Genomic DNA, 19,651 nt, shown 5'->3' with positions numbered 1-19,651 from the left:
TAAAAAAAAGTCAATCAGCTAACAAGATTCTTGTACCGGATCTCCTCTCTGGTAAACAAGAATACCTTGAAGATTCTAACAGGAGCACTCATTCAAGGATACTACGACTATGCTTGCACCTCATGGTACCAAAGCACCTCAAAGGCACTAAAAACAAGATCACAAAACAAACTGGTCAGACTACTGCTTGACCTTACTCATAGAACCCACCTCACCCCTGCCGATTTTGACAACCTAGGATGGCTTAGAGTAGACGACAGAGTACAGCACACCACTAATAGGCCTTTCACACCGGTCGGGCTCCGTGCCGGAGCCGGTTCCCGAACGTAATCTCGAACTGGCCGGCGCGTTCACACCGGGAATAATTGGTTCGGAACATGAAAAATCGGTGCTCAGTGTTTTCTTAGAGGGCCAAACTAAAGCCTCCGTCATGTTCCGAACCAATTATTCCCGGTGTGAACGCGCCGGCCGGTCGAGATTGCGTTCGGGAACCGGCTCCGGCATCGAGCCCGGCCGGTGTGAAAGGCCTATTATGTACAGGAGAGGAGATGAGATGTGAGGGGAGAGAAGAAGAGATGGGAGGAGAAGAGAGGAGAGGTTAGGAGAGGTGGGGAGAGGAGAAGAGAGTGTAGGAGAGGAGAAGAGAGGAGAAGAGAGGGGAGAAAGAGAGAGGAGAAAAGAAGAGATAATTGATAGTATTAGTAATATAACTCTGGTTTGAATGGAATTGTGAAAAGGATAGAGATCAGATTGACAGAAATAAAACACGAGAGAGAGAAGAGAAAGACTGACAAAAGAGAAAGAATAAGATTAAATTACATTAGAGACAGAGAGAGGCACTAAAAACAAGACTACAAACATCACAAAACAAACTGGTCAGACTACTGCTTGACCTTACTCCTAAAACCCACCTCACCCCTGCCCATTTTGACATCCTAGGATGGCTTAGAGTAGACGACAGAGTACAGCAACTTGCAATGGGCCTGGTCTACAAGATACACTACACCACGAAGATACCCATGTACATGTCGAAATACTTCCCAAAGGTCAGTGAATTCCACGACCACAACACCAGAGTGAGTTCCACAAATCATGTTCAACTAGGGGTGGACGGTATGGTCTAAAATGTATATCACGGTATAATTTGAAGCATAGACGGTAACGGTATATATCACGGTATCAGTGTTTCTGTTCGAATAATTTTTTTTGCCTGATAGGCAGGCTATATAAAGAATTACATCCTCAAGGCATGTAGATTTATAATATTTTAACTTAAAACTAGGCTACTTTTGCGTATAAAGTCATTATATTCCATATAAAATAAGTCCAGAGTCGAGACTCCTGCTCCCATTGCAAACAGCGGGGCTGGATTTTGCTAGAAGCATATGTAGCTGCAGAGCCGCAGAGCCATAGGCTTTTTCAGGTCATTCATTTCAGCCATTGGCAATTCAGCCGTTGGGTGGGGGGGGGCGCTGTTTGACGGGCCTGTGACCAGACCTGAAAGAGCCCCTGGCTCTGCGGCTCTGCAGCTGCATGCTATTCGCAAATCCACTGCTGCACGCCGTCCTCCCGGCTCCCGCTGCTGCCGTCGTTATCATAACACTACACACATATCGTAATGTTTACAGCAAACTGTAGTTGATCACCAGGTATGTTTTATTAACGTAGAATAATTCATATAAGAAAAATGATAGGGAAATATCTTACCTTTCTCCACTGGTTAAAAATGCCAGGAACTGAAATTGAAACTTGCTGTGCGCCGCGGTGATATGTGTTTATTATGAAATGACAATTGCGTGTTGACACGGCCACTGCGCGAAGCCTCCTAAATAACTTTTTCCAGTTTGCACATATCTATTATCTATGACTAATTCTATCTATTTTTAGGGGCAAATGCGATTGAAATAGTCGCGCTGTGGTTACATGACGTCATTGCTATTTTAGAGCTGCTCTACCGGTTAAACGGTATAGTCAAAATCCATACCGTAGAGCAAATTAATACCGTTTATACCGTATACCGTTTATACCGTCCACCCCTATGTTCAACCCAGATTCGGCTCAAACAAGGGACTAAACACTTTTCACAATTATGCCACAACAATGTGGAACGCCCTACCCACAGCCGTAAAATAATGTGAATCCCTACCCACCTTCAAAACCGCTCTCAACGAGCACCTACGGGAGGCTGAAATTCTAAACTGCCCCCGGTAAATGTACAAACACCCCCACCCAACCCCCTCCAATGTAGTTTCTTCCCCCTCAAATGTATATATTCTCTTTTAGAAACTCTGTCTTAGTACTGTATATTTGTATAAATGTATGTCATAAATGTATGGATGTAACAGTACTGTATATCTGTTGTGTATGTCATAAATGTTATGAAAAAAGTAGTAGAACGCGCTCACCTCACTAGACTTGACACTGGGTGCTGTAACCTCTAATATCATACATAAAAATAGGGAAACAATGTCCAGGCACGCACTCCAGGTTTTTCCAAATTTATTGGCAGTCTGTAATCATGACGTTTCGGTGTGAACACACCTTCTTCAGAATGGCTTGCATGAAGCATGAAGGGTAAGTGACCCTAGTATATACAAGACAAGACACATTCCCACAAGAGATCTGCAAAAAAGTACAAAATACCACTTACAAGCACAACCTTTTCAGAATATGTAAATCAAAAAGAAACATGTAAATCACAAAGAGATATATCTATATATATTTATATATATTTTATACAGAGTAGGCCTACATCTTATACTCATGACCCATATAAGCCATCTTTCAATTATAAATATAAAGAATGATAAATGAAAATAAATAATAAACAATCGAATGAAATGAAATAATCAAATGAAACAGGTCAAAACATTTTCCTCATTGAGGCCTCTAGGCTCTAAACAATCCAGATAATGAATATAAAAGCATTCCCTTTGTAGCAAGAGCCTGTCTCTGTCGCCGCCTCTTGGTGGTCTCAAGACCTGCTCTATACCCATGTATTTTAATCCAGAAATATCATGTCCTAACTTATTAAAGTGCCTTGCAACTGAAGACTTCTCGTCATTTCTTCTTATAGAACATTTGTGCTCAGAAATTCGATTTTTAAAACGTCTTCTTGTTTTTCCAACATAGTAAAGGTTGCAAGGACATTTAAGCAAGTAAACCACAAAATCAGAATTACAGGTAATCCGGCCTCTAACAGCGATACTCCTACCTGTACTTGGTTGTAAATAAAATTTCTCTTTAATCATGCCATGACATTGGGTACAAGACAAACTGGGTAAATTTTTGGGGAAAATCTGTTTTAACTAACTGGTCCCTTAAGTTAGGTTGCCGTTTGTAGAAGTATTTGGGTGGTTCCTGGAACACACCTCCGATCTTAGGATCTGACTTTAAAATGTACCAGTATTTGTTCACAATATCACTCATATCTCTAGAAATAAGGCTGAAGGTGGACACCAATGCTACTGAGTTGCTTTTTACTTTGTCTTTATGTGTAAAAAGGGATTGTCTGTTTATCTGTTTAGTTTTATTAAGAGAATTCTCAATAAGGGCCTCACTATATCCTCTAGATCTAAAGTTCTGACAAAGCTCCTTGGCTTGTGTATCAAAAATGTCACGTTTATATCTCAAAATCTGACTAAATGGAGGGCTCCTCTTGAGCTCTGGCGGGTGATAACTGCTATAATGGAGAAACGAATTTCGATCAGTCTCTTTTTTGAAAACTTCGGTATGGACAATATTGTCTCTCTTTTTCACCAATACATAGAGGAATTCTATGGAATGTGAATCATAATTCATAGTAAACTTAATAGTCTCTCTCTGAGAGTTGAGAAACAAGTGGAACTCTTCCAGAGCCTCTTTAGTGCCTGACCATACAAAAAATAAATCATCAATATACCTCCAATAGGCTTTAATGTGTCCAACATATGGATTATTATTGAAAATACATTCAGACTCAAACTTCGACATAAAACAGTTGGCCATATTAACCGCTACCGGGCTGCCCATAGCTAGGCCTCTTTTCTGTAAATAATATTGATCCTGAAAACGAAAATAATTCTTATTAAGGACTTCCTGAGTCAATGATATTAATGCCTCAGTAGAGGGATGTAGCTCTATTCTCTGATCCAAATAATATCTACATGCACTTAACCCATCAATATGTGGGATGCTAGGATATAAACTAGAAACATCCATAGTACACAAAATATCAGTAGCTTCTATACTGCACTCATACAGCTTACTTAGAAAGTCGGTAGTGTCCTTTAAATAACCAGGTTGTGCTGCAGCCAATTATTTAAGGTGTGAGTCAACACATTTTGTCAAGCTTTGTGCTTTCATTTTCGATAATTAAAAGCATCAGATCAAAGGAACACTTATTCAGAATAGTACACAAAGTATCACAAAAAGCAGGGTTCTCTCGACCCAATGTGGGTTCATTAATGATACGCAAACCTCTAGGAATGATGCTGTCCAATTAGGACTCTACACGGATTTGCGGTCTGTTTCCCCCTTCAGAGACTGGCTCCCATACTACAAGAGGGAGCGTCGCCATGTCCAGTTATCTGTTGCGCCTGAGACAGAGAGAGACTCGTTCCTTATTGCACGGCACCACACTGTCACAGTACTGGAAGGACAGCATCATTCCTAGAGGTTTGCGTATCATTAAGGAACCCACATTGGGTCGAGAGAACCCTGCTTTTTGTGATACTTGGTGTACTATTCTGAATAAGTGTTCCTTAGTTAGATCTGATGCTTTTAATTATCGAAAATGAAAGCACAAAGCTTGACAGTTTACGCAAGGAGATCACTGCACTGGAGGTTGACATGTGTGAGTCGATCCCCACAGAGGAACTGCAGGTCATTAAGGAGGCTTGTGCAGCAAAAATTTAACAATAAAAACGTGACATTGATCAACATAAACAGGCTAAACGCCGGAGAGACACGCAGGACTATGAATCCAATAGGGTTTACCCTTGGCTTTCACAGACTTTCATACATACACGTATGCGCAGGCAAGCACACCAGGCTGGGGCTCGGCCCTATCCTGGCTCTTCCTCCTCTGCTCTGAGCTCAGATGAGACACAACCAGGACCTGAAAGGAGCCGGAAGGTTTTTCAGCCAGGCTCCTCTCCTCCCCTACCAGGGAGAGGAGGCACAGGAAGACCCGACAAGGCAAGAGAGCTTCCAACCCGAAGACGCAGGGGGAGGTGCCAAACATAGTCAACATTTCAGAGGTAGACCTCAGTGACTCCCAATGTAAACTACGGTCAAAAGGACTTTCTTTTGTACCATCTCGTAAGGTGGACGGTTTCACTACAAAGGTTGAATTGTTTAAGTTTTTTAGGAACATTAAGCTTAAAGCTTTTCATTCTAGAGATGTCGACAAAAATATTGTTTATTCTACTCCCGGAAGCACAGTGCTGCCAGAAGTCAGTTCATTGGACACGGCTGATAGACCATTTAAAACACTGTTCCTCGTAGCACGTTCACTCCACAGATTAATCATGCATCAGTTGACACATTTTGTAGACTAGTTGATGATGAAGTTATGCTTCTATGTGAGAAAAGTAATGAAACTAGATTATTCCCTAATCTGCTTGAGTCAGAGAGACTAGCATTTAAGGAATTGATGCAGTTAGATAATCTGGTGTACAGGAAGCGTCTATGCCAGGGGTCAGCAACCTTTTTGACATGGAGTGCCTGTTTGAAATATAGTTGTAACTAGTGTGCCTCAACAATATTCCATGCATCGTAATTTTTTTTCTCATAATCAGGTCTTTTTTTTTTTTTGTATTTTTTTTTTTTATTCTTTTTTAAAACAAACATATAAACAAACATGACAACACACGATAAGATATACAAGCATTAATTGTCAGGGCACATCCAATGGGATCACCTTTTGGTTAGTTGTTTTATATAAGATATACCCATAATACCTGTTATCTAAAAAAAAAAACCTACATACATATGCTCAGCTCGAACCCCCCCCTCCCGGACCCCACCTTGAGAAGTACCTCCACTATCCCTCGCACCTAACCAGACACTACCATTATAAGCTAGCTTTTATTCTCTCCACCACTTCTAACCACATTGACATTTTGGATTCATTGAGACCCAGAATTCTTGCTGTAGATATTTCATGGTAAATTACATCGAGATATGTAAGAAACCAAACTTTACGGCACATTTTTTCCGGTTGAAACCAGCGTGATGCGATCAGCTTTTTGGCTACTGTGATACCCGATAAAACCAATCTCTTTAGCTGTGGATTCACTGCAAACTCAAAAACATCATTCAACAGCAATACCGAGGGGTGTACAGGTATATTCCAAGATACGAGTTTTGATATTTGTTGGGTCACATCTTTCCAGAATGCCTTAACTGGTGAGCAGTCCCAATACATGTGCATAAATGTCCCTTCGTCCCCATTTGTACATTGGGTGCATTTGGAATCTTGTTTGAGCCCCATTCGGCACAGTCTTATAGGAGTCAAGTATGTCCTGTGAATATAGTTAAGATTGATTTGTTGATGATCCGGGTTCCTTGATGTAAGTCGGACATTTGCCCAGGCTCCTTGCCAATCAAAGTCATTTTCCAGGTCTGGTATATCCCTCCTCCAGACAGAGTCAAGTTGGAGGGTTTCATACGAGGACGTTAGTAATTGATGATAAAATTCTGAAACAAAACCTCTCGATGTCTCTCTTGAGTAGAAGAATTTGTGGTATCTGTGGTGTTCAATTGGTCTGTCTAATGGAACACCGTGAGACTTCAAACATAGCTCTAACTGTTTGTGAAAAAGCCATGTGGACTTGGTGAGATTAAATTTTTTGCGTATTTCTTTATCACTACAAAAACCCTGTTTGTTAAAAATATCCCCTAATGAGTGTATGCCTTGCTCTTCCCATATAGGGAATCTTATAGGTCGTTTTCCAATTAAGAGAGCATTGTTATTGAATAAGGGAGTATGGTTGTGCCATTCTTGTGGGTTAGGATTTTTTTTTTGTGATTCACGCCATATCCGGATCGCATGAGTAATTATGGGGCCAAATTTTCGTTCACAGTGCTTGATTGGTAGTTTAGTGTATGCTATGTCCTTCAGTCTATGTGGGGCTACTATGTTTTCTTCTATTTTCCTCCAAGATGCTAATGCTTGGGAGTCAAACCATGTTGTCAATGGACTTAATGAGTACGCCTTAAAATATAGGAAAAAATCTGGAAATGCCATGCCACCATCTGCTTTATTTCTCTGTGCGGTGGATCTTTTTATACGTGGTGGTTTGTTATTCCAAATAAATTTGTATGTGGAGGAGTGTAATCTTTTCCAGTAACCCTCTGGAGGGGGTAACGGTAGCATTGAACAGAAGAAGTTGATTTTAGGTAGTACATCCATCTTAACTATTGATATCCGTGCTTGTACTGTGTTCTTAAGTTTTGCCCATCTATCAAGGTCGTCTTTGATTTTGTTTTGGATTTTTGTGTAGTTGTGCTTCACCGTTTGTCTTATGGTAGGGAATATTTCCACTCCCAAGCATCTGAAATGTTTTACCATCGGTATCTGTCCTGGGAGGGTTGTATCTTTTTTTGCAGGGGTGTTAAGTGGAAGGAAAGCCGACTTCGGCCAATTTATCTTAAATCCCGATAAATCACCAAAGTCCTCAATCAACTTGAGCAGATGAGGCAATGTGGTGTTGGGGTTTTTCATGAACAATATTACATCGTCCGCATATAAACAAATTTTTTGTTGTGTGCCCTTGATTACGATAGGTTCTATGGATTGGGATTGTCTTATATATTGTGCTAACGGCTCTAATGATAGATTGAACAGCCCGGGACTAAGAGGACAACCCTGTCTGGCAGAGCGTGATACCGGAAATATTTCAGAGATGATTGTGCCTGTTATAATCATGGCCGATGGGTCTTTGTATAATACTTTAATCATATCGATGAATCCTTTTCCTAACCCCATCCTTTCTAGCACTGCCCACAGATACGACCATTCCAGCCTGTCAAAGGCCTTCATAGCATCCAGGGACAGTATCGCCTTAGGTATGGTGTCCTCTTTGTCGGCATCAAGTACGTGCAGTATACGTCTTATGTTCTCAGTGATCAGGCGGCCTCCTATGAAGCCAGTTTGGTCCGGGTGAACTAAAGACGTCATATGCTTTTGTAATCTGATGGCTAATACCTTAGAGTACAGTTTGATATCTGTTCCGAGGTCTTTTTAATGATAATTTTTACATCATTATTGTTATTGTTATTATTAACAATATTATTATGATGGTTGTATCAACCCTAAATCTGAGTTGGGGGGGGGGGGGGGGAATGCAATGCAGACAAACAGCTGCATACAGTGCGACCATTTCACTCACATTTGCCCATTCATTTTTGGACACATCACACACCATCGGTGTGTGTACTGTACGTGTGCTGTCATATCTCCACCTACAGGCCTAATGGAGAACACCAGGAGAACACCAGGATGTGAATGGAGGGTGAATGTGAGGTATATCGTGTAAATAAGTTTTGATTGATCGCAAGACTACACTGTAAAAAAATTATAATAATAATAAATTACCAGAACTTAAAAATATTGAGTTCAGTTACTGTGCATTAAGGTTTTCAGTTTTCAATCCATAATAAGTTAACAGAAAAATAAGTACACAACCACATTATTTCAACCTAATAAAACTATGTTTATTGTCATTGTTTTAAGAACACAAGTTGACTTGGTAATACTCACATTTTGAGTAAAATAAATGACTTTTAACATGTGCAATGTTCAATGAAATAGACAAATAAATAATCAAATTTGTTGATTAATCCCACTGGTCACAATGGTGACCGTAATAATGTTTTTGTTATAAGGCTCTGCAAATGTTACTGAATGATGTAGCAATGTATTTCCAGCTAAATTGAAATAATAAACAAATAAAGGGTCTCAATTAAATATGTGGTAGTAAAAAGAACCTGTGGGAGGATTTCAACAAGATAAATGCGACAACAGTGCACTATAATTCACTATAATATTTATAAAAAAGAAAAAAATATTATGCTGCCCCCTGTGCCTATGAAAATGCCCCCGCGTGCCTATGCAGGCACGCGTGCCTAGGGTTGCCTACCCCTGGTCTATGCCTTCTACAACGCTGTTCAGTTTCCGGGTTCCTCTGATTGGCCACTAAGCCCACGTGACCCACCCTACGCTAGCACGCCCCCCTTATCGCCGCCAGTTATCGCTTACGCCCGCGCATGCGCATGAGCTGCGACAAGCCCCTTCAATGACAGAGCTCTCATATTTGCGAATGCATAAACTATATATTAAATTATGGCTGTGTCTAATATGGCCGTCGCTTATCAATGACTTGTTTTGTTTACATCAGGGTGAACGCTGTTGCATTCGCAAATATGAGAGCCAGCAATACGCAGCTCCAGTTAACATAATTTATACCGTAATGAATCATTAAAAAAATACCGTTAACTGGAATATGTTGTTTCTTTACACATATGTTGGATTATGTAATTGGTTTGTCATGACAAACCAATAAAAAATCGCTACTTTACATCAGGGTGAACGCTGTTACGCTGCCACCACCCACTTCAATGACAGAGCTCTCATATTTGCAAATGCATAAACTATATCTTAAATTATGGCTATGTGTCTAATATGGCCGTCGCTTATCAATGACTTGTTTTGTTTACATCAGGGTGAACGCTGTTGCATTCGCAAATATGAGAGCTCTGTCAATTGATAAGCGACAGCCATATTAGACACATAGCCATAATTTAAGATATAGTTTATGCATTCGCAAATATCTTAAATTATGGCTATGTGTCTAATATGGCCGTCGCTTATCAATTGACACAGCTCTCATATTTGCGAATGCAACAGCGTTCACCCTGATGTAAACAAAACAAGTCATTGATAAGCGATGGCCATATTAGACACATAGCCATAATTTAAGATCTAGTTTATGCATTCGCAAATATGAGAGCTCTGTCATTGAAGGGGCTTGTCGCGGCTCATGTGCATGCGCGGGCGTGAGCGATAACTGGCGGCGATAAGGGGGGCGTGCTAGCGTAGGGTCACATGGGCTTAGTGGCCAATCAGAGGAACCCGGAAACCGAACAGCGTTGTAGAAGGCATAGACGTGTACAGGAAGGCCGATAAAGGCTCTGCCTTAGTGGTGCAGAATAATAGTTCCTATGTTCGCCGTCGACTAAAGACGCACTTCTTCAACCATTATCTGAATTAAAAAAAAAGAAAAAAAAAATATCTAACCCTAACTAACCGTACTGTCATGCACTTGTCCTAATAAACTAACCTACACTGTAGCACTCAACACTTTGATGAACATTGTTGCTCAGCTGATAGAGTTGTGCCCTTCCTGATGGCTTGTCGTACAGAACTTGTAAGTCGCTTTGGATAAAAGCGTCAGCTAAATGACTAAATGTAAATGTAATGTATGTTGCTGAAATAAATTGACAATTAGCAGACACAGATGTGTATATTCCTTTAAGCACAGATCCAACTGTTCGGTTCTCTTTTGAGATCAAAGAGGTTCTAAAGCGCCTTCTTAAGGAGGGTGAGATTTCTGAGAAGGAATTTAAGTTCATGGTGAATGATAACCCAGTAAGACCTATTATTTACACTTTGCCCAAAATTCACAAGGATCTTCATAACCCACCAGGTCGACCTATTGTGGCTGGTATCGGGTCACTTACAGAACCTATCTCAAAATTAGCGGTTAGTCAGATCCTAAGATCGGAGGTGTGTTCCAGGAACCACCCAAATACTTCTACAAACGGCAACCTAACTTAAGGGACCAGTTAGTTAAAACAGATTTTCCCCAAAAATGTACCCATTTTATGGCTAATATTCCAAATGGCAATTTTCCATGTTTGTCTTGTACCCAATGTCATGGCATGATTAAAGAGAAATTTTATTTACAACCAAGTACAGGTAGGAGTATCGCTGTTAGAGGCCGGATTACCTGTAATTCTGATTTTGTGGTTTACTTGCTTAAATGTCCTTGCAACCTTTACTATGTTGGAAAAACAAGAAGACGTTTTAAAAATCGAATTTCTGAGCACAAATGTTCTATAAAAAGAAATGACGAGAAGTCTTCAGTTGCAAGGCACTTTAATAAGTTAGGACATGATATTTCTGGCTTAAAATACATGGGTATAGAGCAGGTCTTGAGACCACCAAGAGGCGGCGACAGAGACAGGCTCTTGCTACAAAGGGAATGCTTTTATATTCATTATCTGGATTGTTTAGAGCCTAGACGCCTCAATGAGGAAAATGTTTTGACCCGTTTCATTTGATTATTTCATTTCATTCGATTGTTTATTATTTATTTTCATTTATTATATTTATAATTGAAAGATGGCTTATATGGGTCATGAGTTTAAGATGTAGGCCTACTCTGTATAAAATATATATAAATATATATAGATATATCTCTTTGTGATTTACATGTTTCTTTTTGATTTACACGCTTCTTTTTGATTCACATATTCTGAACAGGTTGTGCTTGTAAGTGGTATTTTGTACTTTTTTGCAGATCTCTTGTGGGAATGTGTTGTCACTTCCTATGTTGTCACTTCCTGTTTGTCTTGTATATACTAGGGTCACTTACCCTTCATGCAAGCCATTCTGAAGAAGGTGTGTTCACACCGAAACGTCGTGATTACAGGCTGCCAATAAATTTGGAAAAACCTGGAGTGCGTGCCTGGACATTTTTTCCCTATTTTTATAAATGTTATGATGAATTGAAAATGGGGGACCCTGATGTAAACAAGACGAAGGTCTTTCTCTGGTCTGCATCCCCTTAACACTTTCAGTGCCACCAGGGGGCACACGACTTAGTGCTTGAATGCCACCATCGGCGCCAATGTTAACATTAATATCGCCTAATCTATGTTTTAAATTATGGCTATGTGTCTAATCTGCCCGTCGCTTATCAAAGAATAATTTTTCAGTCAGTGTTGTCAAGGCAGATCGGTTTTTTATCGCTTCATTTCCGTTTGAGAGCATTTTGAAAATCACCCGTTTTGAGGTGAAAAACAGCCCATTCTGTGATAATCGCCTTTTACTGGAATATTCCAGAACGTTGATATTTGTCGGCCTATTTATGAATCGTTTTCAAATAAACGCTAGATGATCAATAGTATACGTGCATGCACGCACGTTCGAGGCGCGCGCTGATAATAGCTGCTTTCATTTCCTCATGGATTTTACAGTGAAACAGCTGGAGCACATATCACAAAAAAGCTTATATCTTCATGAAAACGAGTCTGATTATCCTAACACTGATAACATAGATTCCTTACCTGACATCAGATGGTATCCAACTGGTATATTCCAATTCCTGATCACCATTCGAAAAAATCGATAAGTGTATAGATCCAACGTGTATACAGTAGAACTCATGATCCGCAGGGCTCAGAGCCCCCTGAATGAACTCTGGTACTCCGGCTGCATGGGTGAGAAGTGAAATGTGGACTGGAATATATTTTTTTTCCCATCCATTTTCATTGAGTCCATTCCAAAAGGGTGATTTACCATCTGGGAGACAATAGGGGGCGCTTTTTTCACATCTGATCGCCGGCGGCCCTTGGGTAGGCTAGGGTAGGCTCGCGTGATGCAATATGATTTCAGATCGCTAAAAAAATAATTCCGAGAAATCTCGTGAGTGGCTTTCAACGTAACTATCGTAAACACGAGGTTAGCCATGAGTGGCTCTCAAAGTGTTAAAAACACTTTGAATGCCCATCACGAGATTTCTCAGTTTTCTTTTTTTAAATTAGCGATCTGAATTCATATTTCATCAACTGAGTCTACCGTTGGTAATCCTGCCCCACCAGGCGCTCAGATGTGAAAAAGCGCCCCCTATCGTCTCCCAGATGGTAATGCACCATTTTGGATTGGACTCGATGAAAATGGATGAGAAAAAAAAACTCCGGAATCCACATTTTACTTCTCACGCATGTAAACGGAGCCGATCAGCTTCATTCTGGACCCTCAGCACAGCGTGTAATATGTGTTTTACAGTATACGCGTGGGATCAATAAAAGGATCGATTTTTGGAATGGCGATCAGGAATTGGAATAATCCATTTTGATACCATCTGATCTCAGGTAAGGAATCTATTTTTACCAGTCTTAGGATAATCAGACCTGTTTTCACGGAGATATAAGCTTTTCCCCTATACTGTGATATGGCTGTTTGACTGTAAGAGCGATCAGGAACTGAGAGAATCGATTTTCAGCGTGCTGCACCAGCGTACACATATACTATCGATAATCTAGCGTTTATTTGAAAACTATCATAAATAGGCAGAAAAATGACAACGTTCTAGAATATTATATCCATCACGCTCAACATAGGGGCCCCCCAGGGCTGTGTTCTGAGCCCCCTCCTCTACTCCCTGTACACACATGACTGCGTGGCACAGCGGAACAACAACACAATCATCAAATTTGCTGATGACACAGTAGTGGTGGGCCTGATCTCTGCCAACGACGAGAGGGCCTACCTGGAAGAGGTAGAGAATCTGTCACAGTGGTGTCAGGAGAACTGCCTCTCCCTGAACAAAAACAAAAGAGATGATTATGGACTTCAGGAGGTCGGGGGTCAAGGACTACAGTATTGCTATTTGTCCATTCTCATTGTCAATTGACACTATAAACCGTCCCTTCAAAATGGCTTAAAGAAATAATTTCTTCATCAATACGTTCCCATTTTATAGCATCTTGAATATAAGCGTTATATGGGATTGGTCTGGTATATTTCCTGCAAAATGAGATACAGGCTGCTAAGCTAATAACGTTAAATCGAATGGCGTTTCGGCCCTACAGAAGCTAGAGCTAAAAATCAAAATGCATATGGTCGATATGTTCCACCATGAATGCATTAAAGGGGGGGGGGGGGGGGGGCGTCGTTTCTGATTATTGATTACCAATAGCGGCGTTAGCCTCAGTAGCCACATTCGCTGATCGCCTGGTTGAGTATGATAACAAGGCCTGATCAGCGTTGAATTTTTGTGAAAAAGATCTTACCTGTGGCCGGTTGGACTGCAAAAAGGATTTCACCGTTATCGATCGCCATCTGGTAGATCCATATGTCCATTGGCTGATGCTATATTCCTTTACTGCACACTGAATTCAGCTCCCAAAATGTATTCCATGCTACATGCTACATGCATAGATTCACTCTAACAGGAAAGTCCATTCTCGAAGACACTCTGATGTCACGAGACCGCCGCCATCTTGGTATAGGGGGACTGTTACAAAGGGTCAGATTAAACCGAATATATATATTTATTGATTGATATATATTGCATAATATTTGTATATCGTTTGATATCCCTTGTGTATTCTTTGTACATATACACGGAATATCCCTTTAACCTAGTACAGACCATAATATTTCGTTCTCTTATTGGATAGCGTTCCACCAGCGCCATTGCCATACCCCCAGAGTCGAGTTCAAAGCCACCGTCAAGGCTTGTCTCAACATGCCCGGTTCTGCCCAAGACTACAAGACAGGAATAAGGCTGGTACTCGTTTATTCGCCTAACATATAAATATGGCGCAGGTGAATACAGAAGTAGTTCGAGTTACCCAAGTGAAGCCTCACCCACGATACGACGTGCGGTGAAGTGGGCCCGTTTTGGCCCAAAATAGAGTCTTGTCTTATCCTAATACGTTTGTTCAACGTATCGTTCGCTCCTTACTAGTAAAGCCTTCATCACGAGTCAACGACCAAGTGAAGTGAGCAACCGTGCGTCTAAATAGAGCACTTATAGCCGCGTGCGAATAGGATAGTAAAGTGTCAGAGCTTAGTGGAATAACGTCAAGTTCAACCTAGTTAATGTGAAGTACCGCGCACCGGAGAATCTACACCGGTGAATGCAGAGCCCCTTTCCGGCTGGATTATTATTATTATATTGCTTTGGACCAGGCTGTTGGAGCGGAGAAGAATCGTCTACACCCACTACTGTGGGATTTACCCGTGACGTGAGGAACATCACTCGAGCCCGTCTCTTGGAGAGGCTGGCCGGCTTTCACCTGTGCTGCACGCATACTGGGATTACAGCTGCTGCTTTCGTCTGCCGATCAGGGAGTAATATACCGCCTCCCATAGCAGGAGCTTATTGAGTCCCCGTGGATCCAGACTTGCATTCGAACATTTCCTCCCCCTGCTGGCTTACAACCGGTGGGAACCCCCCTACCAGTATATCCCGCTGCCTCCCCAGAGTACCATAGATATAATTCCTAATATTCAGGTTGTATTATTATCTCCTGCGTAATATGAGAATGGACATTCGTTATTGATTTACCTACGCACATTCCTTTGCCTTATAAGCGCATTGAAAGTAAAGTATATTATGTACCTTTTGCTGCTAATAAATATTCTTAACCCAGATTTGTGTGGAACCGTATCATTGTGGAGGTGTTCTCATCATATACTCGTGTACTGTATGGCCAGTAGTAATGTACATAAGACGGTAGTGGTTTAATGATACCATACTTATTAATACAGTCAGGGAATTGTACCCCTCAGTTACAGGGACCATACGGATTTCTACCATCAAATGCATGCGTTGAGGTCCGTTTTTATTACATGTTTTATCACATTCTTGTTCATTTCATAACATTTTCATACGATTTGTTTTGAAAATATTGAGGCCAACATGGCATTTCACTATTTCGAAAGCCTTTCTGGTGATTCTAAGGCGAGATATGAGTCAAAGATCTCCCCCTGATTGACTTGACATAATGTCCATACAAAACACATACAGACATGGCCAACTCTCGAATACCCAAATTGAAGCTACTGTGTTACGTTTTGTACTAATAACAAACACAGAAATCCAAATCGCAAGTTTTATATAATACCAGCTGATGCATCACAGAGGAAAAAGTGGCTGGTGGCTAACGTTCGGCTAACTCGCTCTGTGTTGTGGTCATGGTAGCTACATGCTAAGCTAACGTTAATTACATAATATCGAACCGATAGGAGCTTATCTTATCTAATCTTACGTGGTGGTACCACGTGTGCCACTACCCGATCAAACATCCACGTAAGATTAGATAAGATAAGCTCCTATCGGTTCGATATTATGTAATTAACGTTAGCTTAGCATGTAGCTACCACAACCACAACAGCAGAGCGAGTTAGCCGAAAGTTAGCCACCAGCCACTTTTCCTCCTTGATGGTATAAAACTTGCGATTTTGATTTCTGTTTTTGTCATTAGTACAACGCGTAACACAGCAGCTCTTTGGCATTGTGAAGGACTGAAGAAAATTCCGCTTGATAGTCTTTAATTTGACGCTTTAACGATCCGTTTCTGCACTAAATGAACCGTACACAATGTACCAGGCGGGGCAGTTTCCCCCCACGCTGCAGTTGCCTAGCAACAACAGACAGGAAGTTGACTTCGAGAATTGGAGATCAAAAAAAATAAAACACCGTTCTGCCACAGGGAACACTGCATTATTGAGACAGCGCCCCTACGAGGATCTGGCCGGTAATGCACTTTTACAAATTCCAAGAGTAGGGTAAATCTGCAGTGCCGCTCGGTGACATTGAGTAGGATATTACAATGGAATAAAAGCCAAAACAACCTTGCCACAGACATGTCCGTGGTTGGCCATCAACCGTTGGATCCGAAACACGGACATGTCCGTGCTTGGCCAGGAATGTGTTAACAATTGTGCGTATTGAGCCGTATTGTATTGTAGCCATTCTGCAATATGTTAATAAAGTTTTCAATCAATCAATCAATCAATGTATGAAATATCAGCCATTCTAGGTCCAACCCTATAAGGGCCAATCCCAATATCTCTCCGTTTTGCATGTGGCCGCACTGGCCGTGTAGTGTAGGGTGTACCGATTCTATTGTGGATCTAGTGGAAGTGATCATCTAGCCCTCCAACAGAGGGGTAGAAGGGAGAATGTAAAGGACTTAGGTTGTGGTTTCCCTTTGAGGAAATGGGCTGAATCACTGTTGCTTTTTTCTCACTGTTCCAATGTGTACAACTATTTCCACTGCTTCAAATAATGTTTTGTTTTATGGTTTTAAGTATATTTTGATGGTGGACACGATGGTTATGCCAGTTTAACGAGCAGATAGGTGAAACGGCAACATTCAAGTTTTTTTTTTCAGCGGCTGGGTCGTAGAACACCAGAAATGTAGAAGAGACCCGTTCAGTTTATGGAGAACCGGTGGTGATTCGTAACTTGCAGGTGTTGCAGAAATATTGAGGGAGAAACACAGAGTTGTGTGGCTTTTTCTCTCCAGACGCACAGCGTTCCAAATATTATAATTCCACTACATTTCAGTTAACATTTTTTATTAAATAAAAATGTGTACATACAACTAACCAAATCTTAAAATACTGTAAAAAGGTGCTGTGTTTGATACATACAATAAATGCATAGGCCTATCAAAAACAAATAAACTGATACATACGCGTATCACTACAGAAATGTCCTTTACATTATTTTACTACTGATGACAATAATGAGGGTCGTCTCCCATTTCTTAGGTAAAGATTTAAACCCCTTGTAGTTGTAGCTTAGTTTTGAAGAGCCACTAGTACCCAGTCGATGGCAATCCAAACGATGGGGTTGGGATTTGGCTGATGATGTGACGTGAGACTCACCCTCCAGAGTGTTTTGAAGCTCCAACACATGGTTAATGAGCCTCGTCTTCTCCTCCAGCTCAGCCTGGTTCTCCATGTCACCTGCGTGCACACACACACACACACACACACACACACACACACACACACACACACACACACACACACACACACACACACACACACACACACACACACACACACACACACACACACACACACACACACACACACACACACACACACACACACACACACACGTCTAGTCTACAGTTTAATCCACTTTGGCAGTAGCAGTATGAATGAATGAAAACTTTATTTAACAGATTGCAGAATGGGTACAATACAGTACGGCTCAATACACACAATTGTTAAGGGGATGCAGACCAGAGAAAGACGTTTGTCTTGTTTACATCAGGGTCCCCCATTTTCAATTCATATCGACATTTATGACATACACAACATACATGACATTTATGGCATAGGTACATACAGGTATTTAGTACTGATACATTTGTGACATAAACGGTATTCAAATATACAGCACTGTTACCCATAGATCCTGACAGAGTATATACATATGAATGAATGAATGCAAACTTTATTTAACAGATTGCAGAATGGGTACAATACAGTACGGCTCAATACACACAATTGTTAAGGGGATGCAGACCTGAGAAAGACGTTTGTCTTGTTTCCATCAGGGTCCCCCATTTTCAATTCATATAGACATTTATGACATACACAACATACATGACATTTATGGCATGGGGACATATAGGTATTTAGTACTGATACATTTGTGACATAAACGGTATGATGGGGAGGGGACTGTACATTAGGAGGGGGTGGGTGGGTGGGTGGGAGAGAAATATACATACGGCGGGGAGAGAATATATACATGCGGTGGGGAGGACTGTCTATTAGGAGGTGGTGGGGGGGTTTGGGCATTTACGGTGGCCAGTTTCGAATTGCAGCCTCCCGTAGGTGCTCTTTAAGAGCGGTTTTGAATGTGGGTAGGGATTCACGTATGTGTGGTGTTGTGTAATGTGTGTGTAGGAATACATGCAATTATAGGTAACTACCAACTAGCTAACATATTAGAAAGTGTGAATCTCCGTACAAACCTATACAACTCACAAACCTGCTCTTTGTAAATTGATCTTGGGTTTCAGAAGGATATCTAGTAGTTTGTTTTGACGCTCGATCTCGAATTTTGATCGGGAATCTTTCTCCTCAAAGTCTTTAAACACATTTTCAATTATTCCAAATATATCCTCAACAGCTGCTGTCAGTCGCTCTTCAACAAGAGCCTTCATTTGTTCCATTTTGAACATTTTAACTGTGAAATTATAGGCCACGTTGGTATTCCAATCCTAACACGAGGCTCTAGCTAACATGCATAACAAGGGCTACGGAAATAAACTAAACAACGGCGTTCGTCGAACTTGTTTTCCTGGTCCTAGGGGCATGATTCCTTACTGGGAAGTGTAGTTCTTACGCACAAGTGGACCCGCGCAAACTTGCAGTACTCCAAGTCCAAGAGCTAGAGGCAGCACGCCAACGGAAGTCCGACCTACCGGAAATAGCCTATGTTTGCGAAGACGCTCTCTGATTGGCTAGCCGCGTACAGCGTGGTTTAGCGCCGAAGGGTCTCTTCCATAGATATATATAAATTATATATATCTATGGTCTCTTCCGCCTTGTACAGTACATATAAATTCTGCTGTACGCGGCTAGCCAATCAGAGAGCGTCTTCACAAATATAGGCTACAGAAAGAAATCACGCAGTCCGCCGCAAGGGACCGCGTTTACTTCCGTAGCGTTGTCGGCTAGTTAGCTGCAGCCTCTTGGTAGAAATATATAGACACATATAAGATAGGTATTGGCCTTTAGTTTCACATTCAGACATGTCTGAAATAGAACAAATTAAGGCTTTTGCGACTAAAAGCAGCTGCTGATGAGATATTTGGAGTCTTTGAAAAGGTGATTAAA

The 19,651-nt window shown here is 41.1% G+C and overlaps 1 protein-coding gene across 1 annotated transcript in view; it reads right to left on the bottom strand.

The window, feature by feature from the left end:
• LOC311235785 (uncharacterized protein) overlaps window positions 1–19,049 on the bottom strand; it is a 50,899-nt gene extending 31,850 nt beyond the window's left edge. Inside the window, exons 1-2 of the mRNA XM_084323272.1 lie at window positions 18,801–19,049; window positions 17,678–17,758 (exon numbers count right to left, since the gene is read on the bottom strand). Coding sequence (XP_084179398.1) covers window positions 17,678–17,758; window positions 18,801–18,993 — 274 coding nt within the window. The 5' untranslated portion in view covers window positions 18,994–19,049. The remainder of the gene's footprint in view (window positions 1–17,677; window positions 17,759–18,800) is intronic.
• Between the last annotated feature and the right edge of the window lie 602 nt (window positions 19,050–19,651).

Source organism: Notolepis coatsorum, assembly GCF_963971535.1.
Source record: "Notolepis coatsorum genome assembly, chromosome: 10".
Classification (NCBI taxonomy): Eukaryota; Metazoa; Chordata; class Actinopteri; order Aulopiformes; family Paralepididae; genus Notolepis; species Notolepis coatsorum.
This window is presented reverse-complemented; position numbering and strand designations above follow the sequence as displayed.